This window comes from Thermobia domestica, chromosome 13 (genome assembly GCF_964235325.1).
Source record: "Thermobia domestica chromosome 13, izTheDome1.hap1.1, whole genome shotgun sequence".
Classification (NCBI taxonomy): Eukaryota; Metazoa; Arthropoda; class Insecta; order Zygentoma; family Lepismatidae; genus Thermobia; species Thermobia domestica.
The window spans coordinates 88,513,623-88,538,026 of NC_137466.1; the positions used below are offsets into that span (position 1 = coordinate 88,513,623).

Sequence of the window (24,404 nt, forward strand, 5' to 3'; positions counted from 1 at the left end):
AAAAAATCATTTAAGAAGTCATACCTGCTGTATTGAATTGTGCATGTTTCACAATCTTACCATGCACGCGCAAGGGTTGAGTGGAGTTGACTGAGTTTTACGTCCCGTTCAGCAGCGAGGCTATATAAGACGTGGACCTCCTGATTAACGTGGAATCCAAACCACATGAGCTCCCGCCGGGAATCGAACCCAGGTCTCCCACGCCAAAGGCGCGTACGCTAACCGCTTAGCCATGAAGGAGCTCGCACGCGCAAGGGATTCCCCAAAGGAACGTAGGGAGTCCCGGATTATCTGTCAAATGAAAATTGGTCTAAATTGATATGAATTGATAGGGTTTCTACCAGATAACAATAATTCGTTTGTATTAAGTCGATATCTGGAACAAATACAAAATGGCGGACACTATGCCCGTTGTGTGTGGTTACATAATCGCCACATACGGATGCTGGTCAACAGTGACGTTCTGATTATTAAGTGAAGTGAATTTGTACTCAAATGCTCTAGAAAGACATCTGGAGTGTCGGTAGAGCACAACAGATGAAGCAGGGTGATTCACATGTGTGAAAACACGCAACGAAAAATGCCCAGAAATGCACTTATACTCAGTAAACGTGAGTTCGAAGCGTCGGAAATGTAAGGAATAGCATCAAGAACATGAAACCCATTGTCAATTCAAACCGATGTGTACAGTTGCATACCAATAAGGATGCAACTACTGAGGCCAAGTTAAAATTGTGCAAGGGGACACACTAAGAAACTGGGGAAACTAAAGGAATGTCACTAGCAGTATTGATGCTGAAATGAGGCCAGTGTGTGTGTGTATTGATATCAACATGTAACTAATGGACAAATGTCAACATGTCCCACTACTGCTGAGACACCGTCCCACGTGCGAAAAATAGGAAAATAACTACTCGGGTCTTGAATCTGAGGCCGTGGGCTCCCAGCAGGATTGAAAACTGCGACCACGCGCGCAAAAGTGAGCGCTCTAGCCGTGAGACTACGAGGAAGCCTCACTTTCTTTGTATTCATAAGGAGTACCCACTTTGTTTGGCAAGTGCTCTTGTACAGCTTCCCGACATGCTTGTGTGTTTCATTTTGGCATTCCTACTGCACGGTTGTAGACAATCAGAGCTTTAAGACGTTTTTTCCTATTTCTCATGTTGTTTTATTTTCCATATGTATGGTGTTCCAGCAGTAGTGTCACATGTGCCAAATTGGTTCATTTTCATCTTTGTCTTGGCATGTGCACTGTGTGTAAGATACGAATTTCTGGAGGTAATTTCCTATATTTCGAGTACGTCATATGTCCCAGAAGACGTGGGACATGATACAAGTTTGTTATTTTCACGCTCTATTAGAATTTTAACCATGGATTAAGATATTTCTTTTCATATGTGTCGACTGTGGGACAATGTCGCAAACAAAGAGGGAGATTGATACAATCGTGTTCTAGTTATGTTCTACCAAAAAATGCACCAGATGTAATAGCAGAATGTACAACGTTATTTTTCTATTTTCCGCACGTAGGACAGTGTCCCAGCAGTAGTGGGACATGTTGACATTTGCCCATTAGCTACATGTTGATATCAACACACACATTGGCCACATTTCAATATCGATCATGCGATCCCACTAGTGACATTCCTTTAGTTTCCCCAATTTCTGTGTGAGTCTCCTTGCACAATTTCAACTTGGCTTCAGTTGTTGCATTCTTATTGGTATGCAACCGTGCACATAATATTGCATCAGTTTGAGGGAATATTATTGGTGAATTGGCAATGGCTTTCATGTTCTTGATGCTATTCCTTACATTTCCGACGCTTTGAACTCGCGTTTACTGAGTATGAGTGCATTTCTGGACATTTTTCGTTACGTGTTTTCACACATGTGAATCACCCTGCTTCATCTGTTATGCTCTACCGACACTCCAGATGTCTTTCTAGAGCATTTGAGTACAAATTCACTACACTTAATACTCAGAACGTCACTGTTAGTTAGCATCCGTATGTGGCGATTATGCAAAAACACACAATGGGCGTGAAGGTGTCCGCCATTTTGTATTTGTTCCAGATATCGACTTAATACAAACGAATTATTGTTACCTGGTAGAAACCCTATCAATTCACATCAATTTAGACCAATTTCATTTAGCAAATTATCCGGCACTTCCTACGTTCCTTTGGGGAATCCCTTGCGCGTGCATGGTAAGATTGTGAAACATGCACAGTTGAATATAGCAGGTATGACTTCTTCAGTGAATTTTTAATCCGCCCTCTTTACGTTGGATAGTTTCCGACTATTGGCGTCCGAAAATCATTTTCCCAAGCTTTCGGCACCTTATAGATCCGAAACTATGTCCGATAGCCAAAAGTTCAAGAGAACTTTTTTCTTGTCTCCGTGGCAGGAGTCACCTCCCAAGAGTTGTAACCCTTATTTTGCAACACCCGATATATATATATATATATATATATATATATATATAGGGTGAGTCAAAAGTCCTTGGACACCTGCATAAGTTTGAAAATCGACGGGAAAAGTAAAAAGTGATGATGGGAACAGAGGTTTGATGAGGGGCCGCAGCTTTTGGAGTGTATGTCATTCATGGCTGCCATCTTGAAATCCACCATTTTGGATTCAAGTCATTTTTTTTTTTTTAATCGGAAGGGGAGTGTATGACATCAAATAACACTAGCTTGAACTCAGGAATTTAGTGGTGTAATTTGTTGTTTTTATTTATATCTTGTACAGTGTATAAGTTACTAATGTTCAAAGGTGGGAAATTACCTTGATACTGACCCAGTTCTCTCTTTGTTCCAGGTGATTTAAAATGGGTCTGACACGTGAACAGAAGAACGAAATCATCCTTATATCAGGGGTACGCAGCTACCGAACAATAGCAGCTGACTACAACAGACGGCACCCAGACAGAGAACCGGTATCGCACAGCACGGTGGCTCACGTGATCATCAAATTCCGGGAGACGGGCTCTGTTCAAGTAGGACACGAAGTGGGCGACCAAAGACTGCCACCAATGAGGAAACTGCAACGGCGGATGTTGCGTCGTTTGTGAAAAGTCCTAAACGAAGTACCCGTCGTGTGTCCCTAGCATGTCGTGAGTTTTGCATGTGGGCTACTGAACAACACGAACTGGATCCTGCGTTTGCCAAGGGCATACTGTTCAGCGACGAGGCGTATTTCACTTTGAACGGGGAGGTTAATCGACATAATTGTCGATACTGGTATGATGCAAATCCGAACTGGGTTGACCCGAGTCGAGAACATAGTCCAGCGAAGGTGATGGTGTAGTGTGGCGTATGGGACACCCGCATCATTGAGCCATTTTTCATATACAACATCTTAACTGCACCACAGTATCTGATGCTGCTGCAGGACCTTGTGTTCCCTGCCACACTGAACGCTGAGGGCATTTTTCCATCTTATTTTCAGCACGATGGACCCCCTCCACACTATGGACTTGGTGTCCGTGAATGGTTGGATGAATAACTGCCAGGGAAGTGGATTGGTCGCCGTGGTCCCGTGGAGTGGCGATCCCTTGACCCCATGACTTAACGCCCCTTGATTTTTATCTATGGGGACATTTTTAGCAGATAATGTATGCTGAGACAATCCGTGATTTCAGACACCTGGAGGAACGCATCCAACAAGCCTGTGACCAAATTTTAGGAGACATTCTCCTCCGTGTGCAGTCAGAGTGGTTGCGGCGACTACAGTTGTGCAGTGCACGGGGTGGACAACACGTAGAATGTGTGTTGTAGCATTTAATATCAAGGTAATTTCCCACCTTTGAACATTAATAACTTCTAAACTGTACAAGATAGAAAAAAAAACAAATTACACCACTAAATTCCTGAGCTCAAGCTAGTGTTATTTGATGTGTCATACACCCCCCTTCCGATTTAAAAAAAATGACTTGAATCCAAAATGGCGGATTTTAAGATGGCGGCCATGAATGACATACACTCCAAAAGTTGCGGCCCCTCATCAAACCTCTGTTCCCATCATCACTTTTTACTTTTCCCGTCGATTTTCAAACTTATGCATGTGTCCAAGGACTTTTGACTCGCCCTATATATATATATATATATATATATATATATATATATATATATGTACTACCGGCCAAACGTATTGCATCAGCCATGGAAATGCTATAAATGGAAATGCTATAAATGTGTACGTATTTTCATGCATATATGGTGTAATGTTATACATAAATCATCGTGATCAATACTGAGTTCAAAATGAGGCAAGACCTTATACGCACTGCAAAAACAAAAGTTCTTGACAACCAGGCGGATAATATTTTTTAGCTGGTGTAAATATTTACATGAATATTTGTTTGCATGCAACATAAAATGTCATTGTGAGTAAGAAACCATTAGGAATTGTGCTTAATTTTCTTTTCCTTTCCCTTTTAGGGACCAGTGGTCATCTAGAAAAGTGGCCAGCTAAAATATACTAAATGAGTGACTGTTTGTTCGACACACATGAACAGTATGGCTAAAGTTCGTGAACTTAGTAAAGAACAACATGCTGTGATTGTGAAATTGCATTAAGTTAAAGTATTCTACGCGACAGATCGCTAAAAGAATGAAAATAGATCAATCTACAGTTGTTCGCACTATTCAACGTTCGAAACTCAGTCAAATGCTAATCGTCGACGACCTGGAAGACCACGAGTAACTTCAAAGAATGAAGATCAGTTTATTGTGGTCACAAGCAAACGTCAGCCAACACTTACTGCCCCAGAAATTCGAGAACAAGTGAATGCCACCCGAGAAACAGCCATATCTGTTACAACAGTGAAACGCCGAATTCGAGAACACGGTTTAAGGGGATGCATTGCAACACAAAACCACTTCTGAGTAAACAAAACAAACGTAAACGATTGCAATGGGCTCAAAAACATAAGAATTGGTCATTACAGCAGTGGTATAAGGTGCTATTTAGTGACGAAAGTAAATTCGAAATTTTTGGAACTAAACGCAGAAAGTTTGTTCGTCGACTTCCTGGAGAACGCATGCTCGACCAATGCATTAATCCAATTGTAAAACATGGTGGTGGGTCTATCATGGTATGGGGTTGTTTCGCGGGTGAAAAGGTTGGTGATTTAGTGAAAATTGAGAGTACATTGAAAAAAGAAGATTATCACCGCATCCTGCAGAAACACGCTCTACCCAGTGGGAAAAAGCTTGTCGGTCAGGGATTTATTTTCCAACAAGACAATAACTCCACACACACATCGCAACTGTGTAGGCCGTATTTAGAAAAGAAAGAAAGACAAAACGAATTGGAAAAGAAAGAAAGACAAAACGAATTGGTCAACATGCGATGGCCACCGCAAAGCCCGGACTTAAATCCGATAATATCCGAAAGTATAGCATGCAGATTAGTTCGTGTGTTTTCTGGTGCGGAAAACAGTTCATGAAAAGAAAAAATAATCTTACGTTGACAGTAGAGATTATCTTTAACATTATACTAAGGATTACGAACTTTGAAATAGTCGTACAGTTTATTTAATAATAGAATATTTCAACTATCTTTTGACCCAAACTAAACCGACTGCTTAAGGAAAAATAAACACTCGACAAATATTCTCTCTTAAATTACCCAGCAGCTTGATTTTATACACAGTTCAGTAAATTACCTGCTTCGGGATCTTCCAAGTATGGATCTTCAATTGGCAACCGAAGAAAATGAAGTATACACTCGTCTTGCGTACGACTGCCAACATGTTCACATACTTTATTCCAATCGTCTTTATATAATTCTAATCCTTCCAGTAATAACAATGTTTCTTGCTCAGTCCATTCTCGGGTAAGACTTGCTGCTGTTTTATTTCTCAAGGCTGCTGGTTTGCGAGCATATCTATAATAATAGTATTAATAAAACTTTTACTCAATTGTATCTGGTGTTTCTCTACATCAAGAATTCTTTAATACATATGTGATATATTATATTGTTTTACTCAAGATATCCAAAGAAAAAACAACTTTCTCAACATTTAAATTTTACTATAGCTAAAGTAATATTGAATTTCAAAGAGCTTTGTGAACCTACTTACAAAAAAGTTTATATAAAAGAACGTTTGTGTATTAGGAATTCATCGACATATACAATGAATTATTTGCTAGAAGTACTAAAACCATAATCACAACACTAAAAGATCCACTATCCACTACATATGTATGACTATTTTCGATAGGAAGACTTAGCAGATAGGAAGGAAAAAGAAAAAAAACATTAAAGAACAGAAAAATCCTGGCGTGTAATGCAAAGTCACATGATAGTATTACCAGGCTAGGAGTTAATTAATTTTTTTACGGCATACATACTCTCTGTAAAGTGAGACAGGTATTTTTTGTGTGTGTCGCGGAACACCGGCGCCATCCATGAAGTGTATGCACTATGTAGTACCATCTATGAAGAATTATGTATTATGAAGCGACACATTTCGACTATCTTGCGTCAAAGTTATAAAGCGCTAGCAACGACGATCGATGAATAGGGATCTTGTGATTGACAGTACCTGCTGAACGTTGGTCGGGAAGGGAACAATGTGTCAACATTAAACTCTGTTTGAAATTGAGAAGAAGTACAACAGAGAGTTTCAAATGATTCAAGCTCCAGAATCATTGCAGCAGATGAATTTTGAGTTTAGCGTTCCTTTCAGCAGCGAGGCTACACGAGACGTACACCTACAGGTTGCCGTGGGACCCAAACCACGAGCTCCCACCGGGAATCAAACTCAGGCATCCCATGCCAAAGGCGCGTACGACAACCGATTAGCCACGGAGCAGCTCTGTTTACGGTAGTAAGGTATTGAGCTGTAAGAACGTGTTTAAGTGGTATGCAAGACTTCATAACGGTCGGGAGAAATTCAAGACGAAATCAGGAGAGATTCGAACCAGGGTTTACTTTTAATTTAAAATTCAGACCAGGACCAGCAATGAGTGTGCAAACTGAGGAAAATGTTCAAACAGTGGCGGAGAATATATGTAAAGATCGTTGTGCATCTGCAAGGCTCAATAAGATCTCACTGGAATTCTGAAATCTACTGTCAATTTTATTCTGATCGAAAATTTGGGCTAACGGAAGGTTTATGCCCAATTTGTGCCACACTCACTCAGTGACGAACAAAGTCATTGTAGAGTGGTACAATGCAGAGACATGAAACAAGCCGTTAACTTGGATCCAGGATTCATGTCAACCGTTATAATAGGTGATGGAAGATGGTGCTTTCAGCACGAATCACCTACAAAGCATCAGAGCTCTGAGTGGAAGAATCAAAGCTCTCCGACCAACATTCATCAGCTACTGTCATTCATAAGATCCGTACGCATCGACCGGCGCCGCTTGCGCTTTGCAACTTTGATGGAACATAGTCGAAATGTATCGCTACGCAGTACATATAGTTCACCATAAATAGTTTTGGTGGTTACGTGGCAAAAAATCAGTTACCTTTCCCACTGGACAAATTGTATATATTACGAATTGTATTATATGGAGCAGTTATTTATATTTAATTATCTTACTTACTGATCCACTTTCAATCCAAAATTAGAACCAGGATCTACTTCTGCCTTTTTAGTAGCATCTTTCTTATCGAGATCAAGTAATGTTTTTGCTGCAGAAGGCTGTGGAGTCTTAGGTGGATTAATAGGTTGTAATCCAGACGGCGTATCTGCCAGAACATGAAAATGAGACGTTGGAGGTGGTCCCATGGGAGTTGGTCGACTATCTGCATCCACCTAGAAAAAAAAAAATCACATATCATTTAAATTTCAGCCATCTGGCATAGTTTATTTGAGAATTCATGCATAACTATAATACACATCAGAAGCAGAAATTAATGGAAAAGCATTCATATGCTTACGAAAAGAGGGTCACTTCAACCATTATTATTCTTCAAAATAAAAACAAAAGTAATACTTAGCAACAACATTGTATTACCTAAATTAAGGGACTAACTTTACAGTGAGAACGTATTTATCTCAGTAAATATACTTTCGAAAGCCGTTATTACTTTCACTCTCGCTATTACTTTATGAATCTTTAAATAACTTTAAACAAAATGTAAATTATTCACTGTACGGTTAGTCATATTTTAGTTAAAAATGTGCTACAATGATTTCTACATTTCACTGTATTTAAAAGTTACGAAATACAAGTCTCGAGTTTCCAAAATACTACTTACTCTGTCTAAAAATTTATCATCTCAACCTATGTCATTAAGTCAGCAATACGTTGCATCTCATTCTCATTGTTTTGTTTTATTCTACCATACTCTTGAACATAAAATCCAAATTAACATCGATATACAAAAAGTGGAAGTATTACTAACTGTCTTTTCTTAAAACCTTTCCACTGTAAAGCTGGGAGACTAACACTATATGCAAAACAACAATATGAATGGCTGCAATATTTATGAAGAAAGGAAGGGCACAGATATTTCTTGAATATTTAATTACAAATTAAACTGTTACGAATTATTCGAAATAGTATGTGGATAAGCAATTGAACACTTAATCCAGACAAAATTAATGAACTTATTTAACGCCTGTTGTTAAGATTGTATTTAAGATTAGCTACTTGATATGTTGTTATAAAAGACGTTCTAAACATATCGTATACATACCTGATAATTTATAAGGCCCCACTGTTCCAGAAATGCATGTACACGCATTATAGCACAGACATCTCCAGCTAAATTACGACGACAAGCTGTACTCGTAAGATATTCAGTAGGATTCAGTCTATAGGTATCGATCATAAAGTTTCGGTATGCCAGGTAAATTTCCGGTGTTTTTGATTTATTTTTTCCGTTAAAGAATTCAGGTAGTGCTCGTTTTTCCACAGTATGAATTGAATTGTAATCAAACCATGCTGCATAACTCGGAATGATGATGTGGTGAGTCTGTTCCGTTACATTATCTTCTTGACTGTCATCTTTTGGTGTAAACTCCTACCAAAAAAACAAACAAAACTTAATAAAAATACAAAATGATACATTTTAGTATACAGTATACTAATCTATTTTAGAATCTAGCTCTATCCAAAAATTCATTCTATTTCAATGTTATTCTTCAACTATCATAAAATAAGGGAAAGATATCGAGCGAAATTTATAGTATCAGACAATGGTTGCTGCGACAATAAAATATATCAAGATCTGATCATAAAGAGAGAATGTAACTGGTAATGTTCCAACACATTACAACTTGTTAAGTTTTCCACTAAATCAGGTGCTAGTATTTTATCAGGTAATCTAAAATGTATTGCGCCTTTTGCGCACAAGATGGTGTTAGTGCTAAAATTTAGGGTATATGAGTCAATGTGGGTCAAGCCTAAAGTCACTTGACCGCTGAAGCTAGATGTGCTAGAAGTGCTGGAATTTTTATAATCAAAGTAATGTATTGAGCTGTGAAGACGAGTGAATTTTTCGCAAAACTGCGCAGAGCTTTGAAGAAGTTTGTGCTATTTATAGATATGTTATTAAAAGCAACAACTGCCTTTTAGTTCCTTTTGTTCTCGCAATTTTGATGTTCACAGAGCTCATATTGGTCTGGTCTCTTGTAAATAGTTGCAAAGTGACCAAAAGTACACGAAAAAGTGACCAAAAGCACACGAGAAAGTGACCAAAATCTCATCATACCCTTTTTTTTTCTTTGTCAATTTTTCCATCACCTCTCTCTTTGTTTCATCTTTTTTTTTTTTTTCACCTTTCTTAGGTTTTTTAAGTATGCTTTGTAGTTACGGTAAGCAGACTTAGCAGATGTAAGAAGCTTCTGAGTAAGTGGAACTAGTTCTGGCCAATATTTCCGAATTTCTTCATCTCAGACATAATATTTCTAACTTAGTTGAGAGTTCTAAAAGCAATATTCAAATTCATCACCTACTCTTAAGAACATCATACAAGAAGCATAATACAAGACGAACATGATGAACCACACAAACACGCACACAATGTTGAGCGGAGCGTTAACTATTGCGAAAGAAAACTAAAAGACTATTATGATAGAAGAAAGAATAGACACAGAAGGGTTCTCAACCCCACCTTGAGAGCTTAAGCATCCACCAACCACTGTACTGCTACTGTGCTTTAGAAAGAATAAAAGCTGAAGTGAGAATAAAGCTGACTGTTTCACATGTGGCAGCAAGTACTGAAGCTTTCAGAAGAGTAATGAGTAACAAGTTACTGCCTTTTTCCATTTATTTTTATATTTTTCTTAGAAAACTACCAATGCAGACCATAAATCACAAGAAAAAGTCCCTTTACCTCCCTAAAAGTAACTTTTAGTGATAAATTTGAAAGTAAAAAAGTAACTTTTAGTTTTTTTTTTTAAAAAAAAGTGACTCGCTATCAGCCCTGTGTTCAAGATGATACTTGGAGTGGGCGACCAATCATAGCAAAAAGGAAGCAAAACCAGCATGTAAGTAGTCATAACATCAATGACGTAACATGCACCATACGAACACTGTTAAACAATTAGGAGAAGGCTTGCTACCACAAAAAGAAGCTCGACGCTTGGGTGCCATATGATTTGATTGAAAAACATTCATTCATTCTGCAAATCTCTGCTGAAACGTAACGAACTACAGCCATTTCTGAAACGGTTGATCACGAGTGATGAAAAGTTTATAACCGACAACAACAATGTATGAAAAAGATCGAGGTCGAAGCAAGAAGCTCCAGTCTGTGGCAATGCCCACACTGACGCTCAGAAAGGTTATGTTGTGCATTTGATGGTATTGGAAGGGTATCGTGTATCACAAACTGATGTTGCCTGGCAGAATGAAAGACTCGCACTTACTACGTCGATAATTAGCGCGAGTGCACCAAGCAAGCCATAAGAAACGACTGAAACTGGTCAAGAGAAAAGATGTATACAACGCTAAGAGCGCCAGACCGCATACATCTTTAATGACACGTTATAAATTGAGATAACTCGACTAAGAGGTTTTGATGCATCCACCGTACAGCCAGGACCTGGCACCGTCAGACTATCATTTGATTCGGTCTCTCCAGAATTCCTTTAATCGTGTTTAGTTAGATTCAAAACCACGTGTCACAGTTTTTTGACCAGAAATATTTTTTACACAAATACTACAACCACTGGATTATATGTTGCAGAAAAAGTGGAAGGTCATTGAAAAAAATATAATGAAATACAATCTTTCGGTTTAACGTCCCATGATTATGTCGTTTGGGCTAAAGGAGACTATGATTAAGGCAAGTGAATGATAATGGAAGAATTCGTGGAATGAGAATGTGGAGGGAACGGAAGTACCCGAAAAAAAACCCGGGCACGATGTTGTCCACCACAAACTTACTTGGCTGGGAATCAAATCAGGAACTCGACACACTAAAGGTAAGCGTTTTACTACTGAGCCAACGTGTCTCCCTCAAAGAAAATAATCCATATGTGATTTCATAACGTTACATGAAAATCACAATAAATGTATTCTCATGTTTGAGCTTCAAAGTCTCAATACTTTTTAGACAACCAGGTAGAAGCTGAAGTAAATGGCGTTTCCCGGAAAGACTAGGTTTATAGAAAATATCTGAAAGGTAGATCTGAACCCCTCTATCCATTCTTAGGATGCGTATTTAAATCGAAATAAAATTATAAAAACCCAGCTCCACTCATGCACTAAATATGTTCAAAACTTCCATTTCAAATGGTGCAGCCGTTATTCTTTGTGAAAAGTTGATAGCCAAAAGTTACCGAAAATTCGGGTAAACAAGTAAAAGAAGACGTACTCAGGTAAATATTTTATTTTACTTATTATATAATAATATACAAGTCCGTAAACTAAAATGAATTCTTTAACGTTTTACCTTGTAATACTTCGTCGGATTAATTTGCCTATTTTCAAAATTTAAGAATGCTAACATGTTAGAAGCCAAAAACTGTAAGTTTAGATAACATAGCAGAAAAAAAATGTATAAGTTTAACAAATGCGGTTCAAGACAACTGGGAAAACATTTTAAGACTTGAGGTTTAAATCCAGTATGTGGGACCTGGGCTATGGTATTTTCTTTCTCATTTTAATTTATTTTTCATTTAGTTGTGTTACTTTATCATGCAACAATAATTTATAAGATCTGATCTGTGAAGTTCTCACGTAGTGCTTAATATGCGAGTAATTCTACGAGAAAGGAGAGGGAGAGAGGAGGTAAATACAATACAGAATATACAGGGTGTCTCAGCAATCCCCTGACATAGGGTAATTTATTATCAGAGTTACAGTAACTGTCAGTAAATGACAGTAACTTCATTCACTTACGTTGTGGGACCAGGTAAATGGCAACGTTGCATTTTCATTTAACGTTGGGCGTATAAAGAGTGTACAGCCCAAACGGCTGATCCGATTTAAAAAATTCCTTCACTTTAGATTGAAAACATCATATTTGGAGACAGTTTTCCTTTCTTACATTTTGTTTTAACTCTGATAATAACAGTTATCCTATGTTAGGGGACTTTTCAGACACCCTGTATAAAATAAATGAGGTAATAACACTCGAACCAATCACAAATTAGGAAAAAAAGCATATTAAGGACTTCGATGCCTTTAACTGTTTCGAATGCTTATGTTAATGGCAAGTACATAGTTCTATTAAAAATAATAATACCAAATTTCCCCGACACTTTACCTGTGTATTTGCATCAGATCCCTTTCCAGTTTGGCTATCTTCGCCTTTGTCTGCTTCTTCATCTAAGTCTGCTAGAGTACCTCCTTTGATAGGCTGCAGGTCATTGTCCTTTTTGGATGATGAGCCTGGAGATAAGGAATATACAAGAATAAACAACAACTTATCATTTCATCTTTTAATAATGTGCATTCAGCAAACATGTAAAATGTGTCTCAATACAATACTATAATTACAAAATTGTCACTATTAAGAGAAATTAATAAAAAGAATGTGATTCTCTTTGTAGAACTCAACAATCATATACGGTTACCGCGCTTCCATGACTATATTCAGCGACAAAACAATCTCCGCGATCATAATACTAAGATACTTCTAGAACAGAATTTACCGGTACTTAAAACAGTGCTGATGAAAGCTGTGTAGCTTCTGTGACGGAAAATTAATTCTCCTTCCGTCTATGATGCTTCTTTTCCTCTCCGTTGTTACTCTAGCCATACTTAAGAAATATAAGATTCTATGTTTTTTATCCATCACCCATTTATTCACCATATTATATTTGTTCATTGTGCTTTTCGCAATACCAAGGCTGTACAGACACTATCATAATTACTGGCGTAATATTAACCATTACTTCTTCCCAGGATTTTGAGCCTCCAACAGGACTGAAACCGACAATAGGTGTAACAGACATGTGTGTTAGTCATTCCAGTACTGAACAACATATACATTCAAATAAAAGACATAGTAAATTTAAAGAAAATATCTGATTAACAGATTTTGATTAATATCTCTGCTGTATAAAAATTAAAAATTACGTAACACAACTCTGCTTCAAGGAATAAAATCTTTAACATATTGTCTAGGAAAGCACATAATCAAAAAACTTTTTTCTTTTTTTTTTTTTTTTTTAAACAAGATATTGTATAAGAATTCAAAATACTGCTTTTAAAGACATACTAGCTGAAATATCAGTTTTCCACACGGGGAAGAAAAGGTGTATGGGAAATACTTGAATTCTCTTCCCCTTGCAATACCCGTTTCAGTGAAACTGTAATAATAATACTCATAAGATACTTTACTTTTGGCACAAACTTTGAAACACCCTACCCTCATGGAATACTAACTTTAAACGAAGTGATATGATAAAAACCCACTTTGGTGTAGATACTATCTTCCAAAAGTTATTTCAAACGGGTCAGCTGTTTCCTCGACCGAGAAAACTATGGATTTGCTCATTTTGGATACATTATTTTTCACTTCACTCTTTCTCACCTACCTTGCCAATGGGGTCTGAGCGTCGACTTAAACAGTCTTGAGTGTCGGGTTCACCTTAGCATTCCGACAACTATGAATTCCACAATAATATGTGTCATTTTCGATTATTTTTACATGTCACCCCTTTCTGACCCAACCCAGGGGGTGTTAGGGGTATCTTACCTACACTGAAGATTGAACTTTGCCTTAACGGTGTCGGAAGCGTCAAGATTCATATCAGTGACTCCGAAAACTATTTATTCGACAGTAACAACTGTCGTTTTCAATTATTTTTATCTCACCCCTATACAAATAACGAAAAGCGACGTCTTCGGCGTTGCCCCTACCACAAAGTAAATACCGAGCAGAATAAATAACGACTGTTCAGCGCACTTTAGTATAGATGATCAAAGCGTATTTCTTTAATTTTTAAATTAAACTCAATTCAGGGCTGAATGTGTCGCAGAAAGATCTGCAAATTTATTTTAAAGTGTGTTTCATTTGACTAAAAGCACGAAAATCTAAAACTGAATAATGTATTATGTTGACATTACGTTCTGACGAAAAGAAATTGAAAATAATACCTGGTTTAGGGACAGCAACCTCCTGAATATTAGGTTCCGCTGGTGGCTCCTCCATATCCTTTGTTAGATCATCACCTTCTTCTTCACCTTTATGCTTTTTGGTGCTTCCAACAGCAGGACTTCTACCACTGGAAAATGGAATGGGGATAAAAAGCATTACATAGCACTGGACAGTAAATATAGCACTGAAGTCATGCTTTGAAGGTAGAATAAAAAAATTAGATTCACCTGTCGAATCTATCGTTAAACAGTATGGAGAGAGTCAATAAATATAGCCTCTTTTTGTCTTTGGTGTTAAACGGAAGGTGGAATAATAAAAACTGAATACACATGTTATGCGTTAGTTCTTTATGTGTGTGTAACGCTGTGCTCCCATCTCTCTTAATTTCGTGTCACCGCTGAGAAAGATGTCTTCTTCATAATATCGCCCACGCGCGAGGAACAAAGAAAAAATGTTAGATCTTTGTTTGCAAAGGAAATGAACAGACTGGATTCCACAGTGATGGCAAGAAGTTAATGAGGACGGTTGATAGACTAGTGTGAAAGTGGTACAAGATGTTTTAGGAGAAATGCACACATCTGACAACAAAAAAGATGTGATCGCCCTTCGTCTGATACCATTCCATATGCAACTGCAAGCATTAGTAAGACAATCGCCAGCAGCCTACGTCTGACCCTGGCAGATGTTTTTTATCTTTCGCGGAACTGTGAATGACCTGGTGAACAACTGTTGGGCTACGCAAGATTTGTCCCCGCTTGATTCCGAAACATTGGCTGAGAAATAGAAAGTACAATGAAAGATAGTTTGTCTGAATCATATGTAAGTACAGTCACAAAGGATAGGAGTTCTTTACGTGTACAGTGACGTGAGACGAAGCCTAAGTATATCACTACACCTCGAGTCCACGACTGCAAGCACAAGGTAGCAGCATTCCTCCTCTCCAGTTCGCAAGAAGTCATACGAGTCCCGTCAGCACGGTAGATGATGACTACTGTTTTCTAGAACGTAATGGGTGTACATTGCTTGTTTTTTGAGGTTTTACGCCCCGGGTCTACAGTTGCTGCCAAGACACGCTGCGACACACCTTAACCAAGTTACGCCCTGCTATACGAGACAAGCGATATTGAGTTGAGTTGAGTTTGAGTTTAACGTCCTTTTCAGCAGCGAGGCTATATGAGACGGAACTACTGATTAACGTGGAATCCGAACCACATGAGCTCTCACCGGAAATCGAACCCGGGTCTCCCACGCCAAAGGCGCGTACGCTAACCTCCTAGCCACGAAGGAGCTCGAGACAAGCGATCTGAACGGATTCCAAGTGACGTCCAATTATTTCACAGCAACGGTAGACCACATCGTGATCCAATTGTTATTGGCAAAGTAGCAAGGTTTTGATAGGACTTACTGCAGCATCCACCACGCAGTATTCCATCTCTTGAAGTTCCTTGCAAGAATGAAGTTAAAACTGCGTCGACGAGGTGCAATATGCAACGCACTTTTGGATGTACTCGCAAAAGTTGTTCTAGGAAGGAATTTCGAATCTGGTGCACTGCTGGAGCAAATAGCTGAATCCCTACGGATCTTATGTTGAAAAATGAGAATGCGTGAACGTTATTTTTCACTTTCTTTGTATGGTTTAGTGCAAGATTTCTAAAACTTTAGAGTCTTTCTCGTACATTTTTCGCATGGAAAAATTAATGAATAAACGTCAGCAAATGGTTTTGCAATTAAATATAACACAAGTGAATAATCCCATGCAATTTCTAATATTACATGAAATCTTCGTGAAAAATCCTTGCACTTAAAAAAAAAATCAATTTGTTCACATTTAAAAATCTGTTAAATCTGCAGGTTAGTGATAAGGAACTTAAGTACATATTTTTATTAATCATTATACTCAATGAGTAGTGAAGCTGAATTTTAACAAAACTGTTATCATTCCTTTTGCACCATTTTAGCAATTCAGAAAATATGTCCAGTTATATCTCGAAAACAATGATTGAGATATATATATGTAGAATATGTGCTCAGTTCCCGCAAGTCGAATAACAGATACGAAAATTTTGTTTCGAAAAGAAACTGCACACATGCAGATAACAGTGAATACGTTGTATTATCAGATTATATTTGCAGGTAGTACAATAATCAGAAAAGAGCATAATTTAAATGCATATGACTAGTCAATACGTTAACTATCAACTGCACTGTGAATATTAGAACTTTGTCGTACATTTTTACATTATTCAAAATATTGCAAGTATTCAAATTTCATATGTACTTTCATACGAGGGCCTTCCGAAAAGTAAAGAATGATACAAAACCGAAAGATATCAAAACACATCTACATTCACAACACTACTACACCTAACACAGCCTTTCAACATAATGCCCATTGTTATTGAGGCACTGACTACATCAAGACAAGTTTTTCAGTGCTGGTATCATATTCATCTGCTGTCAAGCCATGAAGCTAATGCCAGGAAGTAAAGAACGATTGCGCACTACACTGCACGCAGACCTCTCACCATGGTGACTGCATGTTAACCGGTTAGCTCCCCTCCATGCTTCACTCTGAGCTGAGTCTCGTTCGTTTCCCGCCAAGCGTGAAATTCGCAGTGTTATTTTTCAAACTCTCAAAATCTTCAGCCTATAGAAATTTATAGCAAATCAAACAAGTGTATGGTAAAAATGCAATGAATGAGTCTTCTGTTTAAAAAAAAATGGTTTATCATGTCCAACGAAGAAAGAGGACACGTGCACGACGAATATTGCAGCGCCCGACCATCACTCGTTACGAACGACTTGGAAGAAAAAGTTGAAAGAAAATTTCAGAACAGGCGCTTTACCTTGGAGTCTTTACACGAAACTTACCTAGAAATTGAGATCTCTTCTGTGTGAAGTGATCACAGTTTACCTAGACTACACGATACGCTAGGTTCCGTAACTGACAGAAATCTAAACGACAAAACACGTGGGAACAGCTCTGGATTTCCTTAGCCGATAGAGAAAGACTGTGACGTATTTCAAGTTTGCATTGTTACGGGAGATGAGACACCTGAATCCAAGCGTCAGGTATCACACCAATTCTCTCTCTATATATAAAAAGCAAACTCTGATTACTAAAAACGTGATTAGCAACAGTCTTTTGGGACCACAAGGGCTTACTTCTAATAGAATTCATACCAAAAGGGAAAACAATAACTGCATCGGCCTACTGTGAGACTCTTCTACGGCATCGGTGAGCTATCCAAAACAAAAGATGTGGAATGTTGTCTGCAGGACTTTTGTTGATACCTGACAACGCTCGGCCTCATGCAGCTGCGGTAATACAAGAATTGCAATGTTTCAGGTAAGAAGTTTTTGACTATTCTTCTCACAGCCCTGACCTGGCGCCGAGTTACTTTCAGTTTTTACCAAAAATGATTTTTTTTTTCTTTTCTTTCGGTGGAACATATTTCCAAAGTAATGATGTACATAAAGAAGCAGTAACTTCATGGCTTCAATCATTCGTAGTAGATGAGTATAACATCAGCATGTGCATCAATAACAATGGTATTACGTAGAAAAGCGGTATTAGGTTTAGTATTGATGTAAATGAATGTTGTTTTGATTTGTTGTTGCTGAGATACACAAAATCATTCTTTACTTTCTGGACGACCCTCGTAATGTTTATAAAACTGGATAAATGAAAGAAAACAAAGAAACTTTTTCTTTCATCAGAAATAGGATACTAAATTTTCGAGCCAATTCTTCACCCCTTCCCAAAAAATTTAAAAAGTTAATATATGGTTCGAAGTGCAGCCTCAAGTATTATTCTTTCAACTTTACATGAAATTATTAGTATATTATCCTTAAATACTACATCTGTTTGTTACATTAATCTATTGTTCAATATAACAAATAATGAATGAAATCATTACGTATCTAGCCATCTAAATTTCAAATTAATGTGTCTTACATTTCACACGCTACATAACCAAAATGAAAATCATATAACCTGCAGTTCTTTTACCCAGGTTCGATCACTGTCGGGTATTTTCTAAAATTTCCCTGAGCACTAATTGTGTCTGCTGAAAGAGAATACTGAATGCACAACAATAAGTTATTAACGTTCCCTAGTTCAAGTTATTGGAATTTTCATACAGCGCGTCATCTATTTTGAAGAATTCGCTTTGACACACTTGAAGTCTTGAAGTTCTATATCTCATGCGAATCTTTAATGAATCCTAATCGTTATTTTCGATTAATTTAAATACCTGTTTTACCCAATGAGAAAGAAAAAAAAATCTGCTATCATGTAGAGTGTAATCATAGAGTACTGACTTGCATAATAACTTTCTTAAATTACTTAGGATGAGAAAGAATAAAGACCACATATGGTTTGCTTAGTTCTCGGATGTAGTTCAAGTAGCTAGAATTTAATACAGCGCGTTGTCTATTTATGAGTTCGCTTTGACACACTAGAAATCTTGAAGTTCTATGTCTCATGCGAATCTTTAATGAACAAGCAAGCCGAAGAAAACAACAGAATATAAAGGTTCTATGAGGTTTGGAATTGATATAGCTGGAAGTAAACCTCAACGTGGAGATTTAGTAACAACGCAACGATTCGATCAGAAACGATGCCAAAACGGACATAACTAGGTACACGAGTACCAGCATTCTCCTTTAGCAGCTAATAATCACACTTAAAGATTTGACAGAATGACTCTGTATTCTTTATGAGAAACTCAATATTTTATTAGTACCTATAGCAATTTATATTTTACTTAAACCTGATATTACTGAACATAGCTTCGAACTCTACAAAGGTATTTTCACAAGCGCTATTTATATAATTACACTTGCAACATTTTAGCAATTCTACTCGCATCTACAATACTTTTCATCTTCACACCTACGAAACAACTTTCCTAATCATTGTTCAGAAGAAATCATTCAGTATTGTTACTTTCGAAAGGAAGGATACGCTTAGGTACTATTCGTATTCATCGATCAAAATTACAAAGTTCAACACTCAAGCAAATTACGCAGCTCGAGTATTGCTTCACCATACTTTTCTTACTCCTTGCAAACATGGAACGTTACTTACGTCTGACAACACGCACATGAATTACTGAACCTATAAAAGATAAGCCAAATTTCGAGAACTTAAATGTTGCAAATTTCGAGAACTTAAGTGTTTAGCATATTATCAGTAGCTAATTTTTAAATTAATAAGAAGATTCTAATAAGAATAAAATGAACCAGAAAATGTTTAATTTAGAAATTAGAAGCTAAAAATTGATGGTTTAAAATGAATGGATATATAATCGTAAAATAAACGCAATTAGAAAAAATTTTATTAATCGAATCTAATGTAGTTAAATTATTTCAAGAGAGTGAACTCTTCGAAAGATCAATATTAATACAATAATCTACTATATAACGAATCCCTTAAGTAAAAATAAGTGGAAACGTATTTCAGCGTTTTTCCAAATATTCAAGTTTTATGGAGGAAGAGGCAGTTTCTACAGTTTTTACTCCACATTTAAATCAACGGTCTGTGTCATCAATATTTAAAAACAGCTGAGCCATTTGAAATTAATTTTCTGTCTACTATACTGTATTCGGTACTCGGATTTATTAACAATATGCAAAAAGAAAGTTTTCTGTGCTAAATATGTGTGATTTGAGAATTGTTCCTGTTCATTACGAAAAGGTAAAATAACATGTTAGCAACATGTTACGCGCGAGGGGAAGGGGGGAGAATACTATCCGTGTCCATATTTGAGCGCGAAATAGAGGGATATATCCCGTAATAATACATATATTCTTGCCGGGACAAAAAAATCTGTTCATATTATGAAGATGTCCGATAATAGTATAAACAGCTTATTTTATATATATATATATATATATATATATATGTATATATATATATATATATATATATATATATATATATTAAAGTGTGTAAATATACCCTTCACTTCAGCTAATGCTAGCAAGTTTGAAAATATTGTATTCTGTGTTCTACATTTGACTGTGTCCTGCTTTGGAATCGTTTTAGTTTAAATAAAATAGCTTTCTACATCTGCGTAAAAAACTGGTTACATGTCGTACATTACTAGTAAATTATGCGTAATTTACATTCAAAAACGTAAGAATTTTGTCAACACTGGTTTTAGTGTGTATCAGACAAAACATTATGGCACTATTTGTGTCTAAGTGCTTAAAATGAAAAAAGCTTCAGTTCCGTTACAATAAAGTTACTAATCGAACAGCATTAGTAAATTAAAAGATTATTAAATTTATTCTCGTACTGAGTTTGACTTTTTATCCTTGTTTTCGATATATCTGTTAACTTAAATATCTGTTTTATTCAATAAGAAAAGAAAAATCTGCAATCATGTAAAGTGTAATAATGGAGTACTGACAACATTATTGCATAGCAACTTTCTCAATCCACTTAGGAAGAGAAAGAATAAAGATATATATATATATATACATATATGGTTTGCTTAGTAGTATTTTGTATTTATTACTATTTGACTCTGTAACGTTTTGAAAAACGTGGGGATAGGACTGATGAGCAAACCAGCTTCAATATGACATTTATTTATAAAGCAAAAGAGAATTATATATATTTTATTTCTGCTTTATTAGACAAAAATTATGCAGGGCCAGTGGCGTGATCTTGCAACTGAGCTCTCAGAAGCAATACAAAATATGGTGGAGAATGGCCTACGTATACTATCAAGATTGATCTCGCACGATTGTCTGTGCACCCACAGGCTAACTGCACCAGATTAAAGGCCCACTTATGGTACGCAGCCCACATTAATAGTAGGCTTCATCCTTCATAACCTCGGTGTTGCAGGACTCAAAGCATGAACTCAAATATTCCAAGAACAGTGAATTTATATGCCTATGTATGATACGTGTTTTACTAGATTATTTTACAATACACATTTATTTGCAATGCATAACAAACTAACTATTCCGTAATCTTATGTATCAGAATAATCCATCATAAAATTTCTTCCAGCACTATAGGGCAATTGAAGAGCTACTTGAATTGGGAGATACTGAACTCTGTCTAAAAACCCAGAAATAAATTATCATAAAATCCAATTAGCCGGCCGTAGCTCATCGAGGCTGTAGTTCCATGAAGTTAGTTACATTAGAATATCACGCACAAACATTATTTTTTAAAAAAAATACAAATAGTATTATTGTTCATAAATTAAAGAAACAACTTCATTTTACTATGCCTCATGATGTCCTTTAGGCAAAAAGAGGTAGAATGAGAATGTATGAGGAAACAGGAATTCCCAAGAACCAGATGTACAGGATGTTTTCTGCATGGCCTAGGGCCAACTGCCAGGCATTATACATACATTACATTTCAATACACAAAGAGTCATTACATTTTATGCCGACTTATGTAACTTTTTCTCCCAAGACTTTTGCTGATATTTTCGTTGCGTATTCCTTTATACACTAAAATTACCCTTTTCGTCTTGTATCACTTGGCACACTTGGAACTTGCACATTAATCTTTGATATTCTTTTATACTTGATGAGAGATAAAACAACAGTCTTTCATAACACAGTAATTGGTTCAGAAGAGATTCTTTTAAGCAACAATCAAGAGTTATCAATGGATTTATCAAATATCATGAAGATTACCTGCCCAATACTATTTGTTGCTCGAGATGGTCGATACCTAAAAACAAGCTAAAAATGAAGATAAATTCCTTTCTGTGTGCATGTAGTATCATATAAGATTTGGTGCGTATGCTCCTGAGTTTGATTTCAGATGGGTATGTATTCAATGATTTCAGTTCTTAATTTGCACTCACTTGCTCAACTCCCCCCCCCCACACACACACACACACTTTCTTCGAGAGTGTGCCAACAATTTAGGATTAACGTTAATTAATTCTGTCCTCTGCTTAACATAATTTACTACATAGAAGCTAATCACCGAGTAGCAAAAGTTTACAGTTGCGCCGTGGTGTTATTACTAAAGATAGTAAACGTACATCCTCATGGGAGAAAGTGGAAAATAGCCCCGAAACTTTATTCTGACCCGCGGTGAGTTGGAAATTGGACATTGGTCATCATTAGAGTTGGTACTGGTGCGGGCCGTCAAAGACGGTGACAAGTTGAGAATAGGAGCTTTCAGAGTCACTGCTGACCCTAGTACATGATAAAGCAATATACATTCAACAGTTAACGAAAGGAGTTAAAATCAAATACATATATTACAACTTAGATTTAGATAATTATGCTCCTTAAGAACTTACTGTCACTTTATGACAATCAAATTCTTTTAATGATTGGGCAAAGCAATGAATAAAAGGAAGTGACACTACACGTATTGTTCATATTTCCAATTCTTTTCAAGAGCATTTTATTATAGCTTACAATATAATTATCTTTCTCTCATATATTTTATCTTGATCTTTTAACATTTAACGCAACGAAATAAGAAAAAACTTTTTATCTACTGTAATATACAACGATTTATTTGATAACAAAAGAATTTTAGAAATTCTTGAATTAGTATTTTAATATTCTAAAAACTATAGATTCTTATGAATCTATCACTTTACTTAAGATGAAAAGTCATAAATCGATCTGTATCTAAATGGGCTATTCTTTCTTTCAATTTTTGTCTTAGGTCAGTCATATTTTAATTTTCTCCCACTAATAACTTCTAATTTTACAAGGAACAGAGTCCGAAGTAAGACAACTCAAATCTCCCGATTTTAATAAACAAAATTTTATTGATTAGAAATAAGCCTCTGACAGAGTGAAACAGAATGCTGTTCTCACTTAACATTGTATTGGAAGGATATTTTAAGTTGCCTACTTAAAAGCTTTCAATACATTTTATGATCTTGATTTCAAATTTGATTATTATTATTTTATTCTTTAAAACTAATTTGAAATATGTATACACCTTAACACATTTACTGTTTGTCATTTCTTTTCGAATTGTTATAATATTCGAAATGAGCAACCTCTGTAGGCATCTACTAAATAATTAATGAAAGAGTAGTGATCACATTAGGAATCAAAATCCCTTGAAATTTAGTAATTTTAAATTCATGACAGTGCGACATCCATTAGGTACATTTCGAAATATTGGTATCGAGCTAGTTTTGTTATCAAGTTACCCAAGTGTAAATTAATATTAGTAATATACCTTTTTCGTTTCCCCAATTTTGGTGGTGGTGATGGAGATCGTTTCCTCTTCGGCTTTTTCTTGGTCTTATCCGGATCTGACTGGCTCATAAGATCTTCAACAGACAATCGGTGCTGCAACATCAAAATATGCACTTTGTATCTTGCAATCATCAGTACAAGTGATTGGGAACCAAATAATATGTATCAAATACTATATATATATATCGAATCACGTACTAACAACAAATTGCTAACCAGAAACTATGGAAAACATGATGTCAGTCAATACTAAAGTACAAAAACTTGAACACAAATACGAATAAAAACAAACATAAGCGCTTTCACTAAAGGGTTCATTAGATAGAAAGGAGAAGAAAAAGCAACGATCATCTTTCCATTATGAATACTTCCTCTGACGATGCTCAATAAAGCAAGTGAGTGGAACATGATGATTTATAAAATAAATAAAGATGCAAAAGTTACGTAAAACAATTGTTTTCTTTATTATACATAATTTGTGTAAACAACATAAAAACCTTAACCTACTATACTTCCAAAAAGTTTACGAACCTTGTGAATTTTTTTCTTCCCAGCCTCGTCTACTTCATAATCTTCTTCTGTCATCCATTCATTATACTGCTCTAAATCCAATACCCACATGGCTGCTACCTATTAAATATTAAAATACATAAGTAGATAGATT

General features: G+C 36.4%; 1 protein-coding gene across 3 annotated transcripts in view; it reads right to left on the reverse strand.

Moving 5' to 3' along the window:
• The window catches only part of mor (SWI/SNF- related protein mor), a 74,340-nt gene that overhangs the window by 11,622 nt on the left and 38,314 nt on the right, over positions 1 to 24,404 (reverse strand). The window contains exons 6-13 of one of the 3 annotated variants that reach the window (XM_081736036.1): positions 24,272 to 24,370; positions 23,721 to 23,833; positions 19,614 to 19,643; positions 14,521 to 14,648; positions 12,683 to 12,807; positions 8,663 to 8,989; positions 7,564 to 7,775; positions 5,672 to 5,892 (exon numbers count right to left, since the gene is read on the reverse strand). In XM_081736036.1, coding sequence (XP_081592162.1) covers positions 5,672 to 5,892; positions 7,564 to 7,775; positions 8,663 to 8,989; positions 12,683 to 12,807; positions 14,521 to 14,648; positions 19,614 to 19,643; positions 23,721 to 23,833; positions 24,272 to 24,370 — 1,255 coding nt within the window. The remainder of the gene's footprint in view (positions 1 to 5,671; positions 5,893 to 7,563; positions 7,776 to 8,662; positions 8,990 to 12,682; positions 12,808 to 14,520; positions 14,649 to 19,613; positions 19,644 to 23,720; positions 23,834 to 24,271; positions 24,371 to 24,404) is intronic. The other 2 variants (XM_081736038.1, XM_081736037.1) reach the window with 2 other exon arrangements.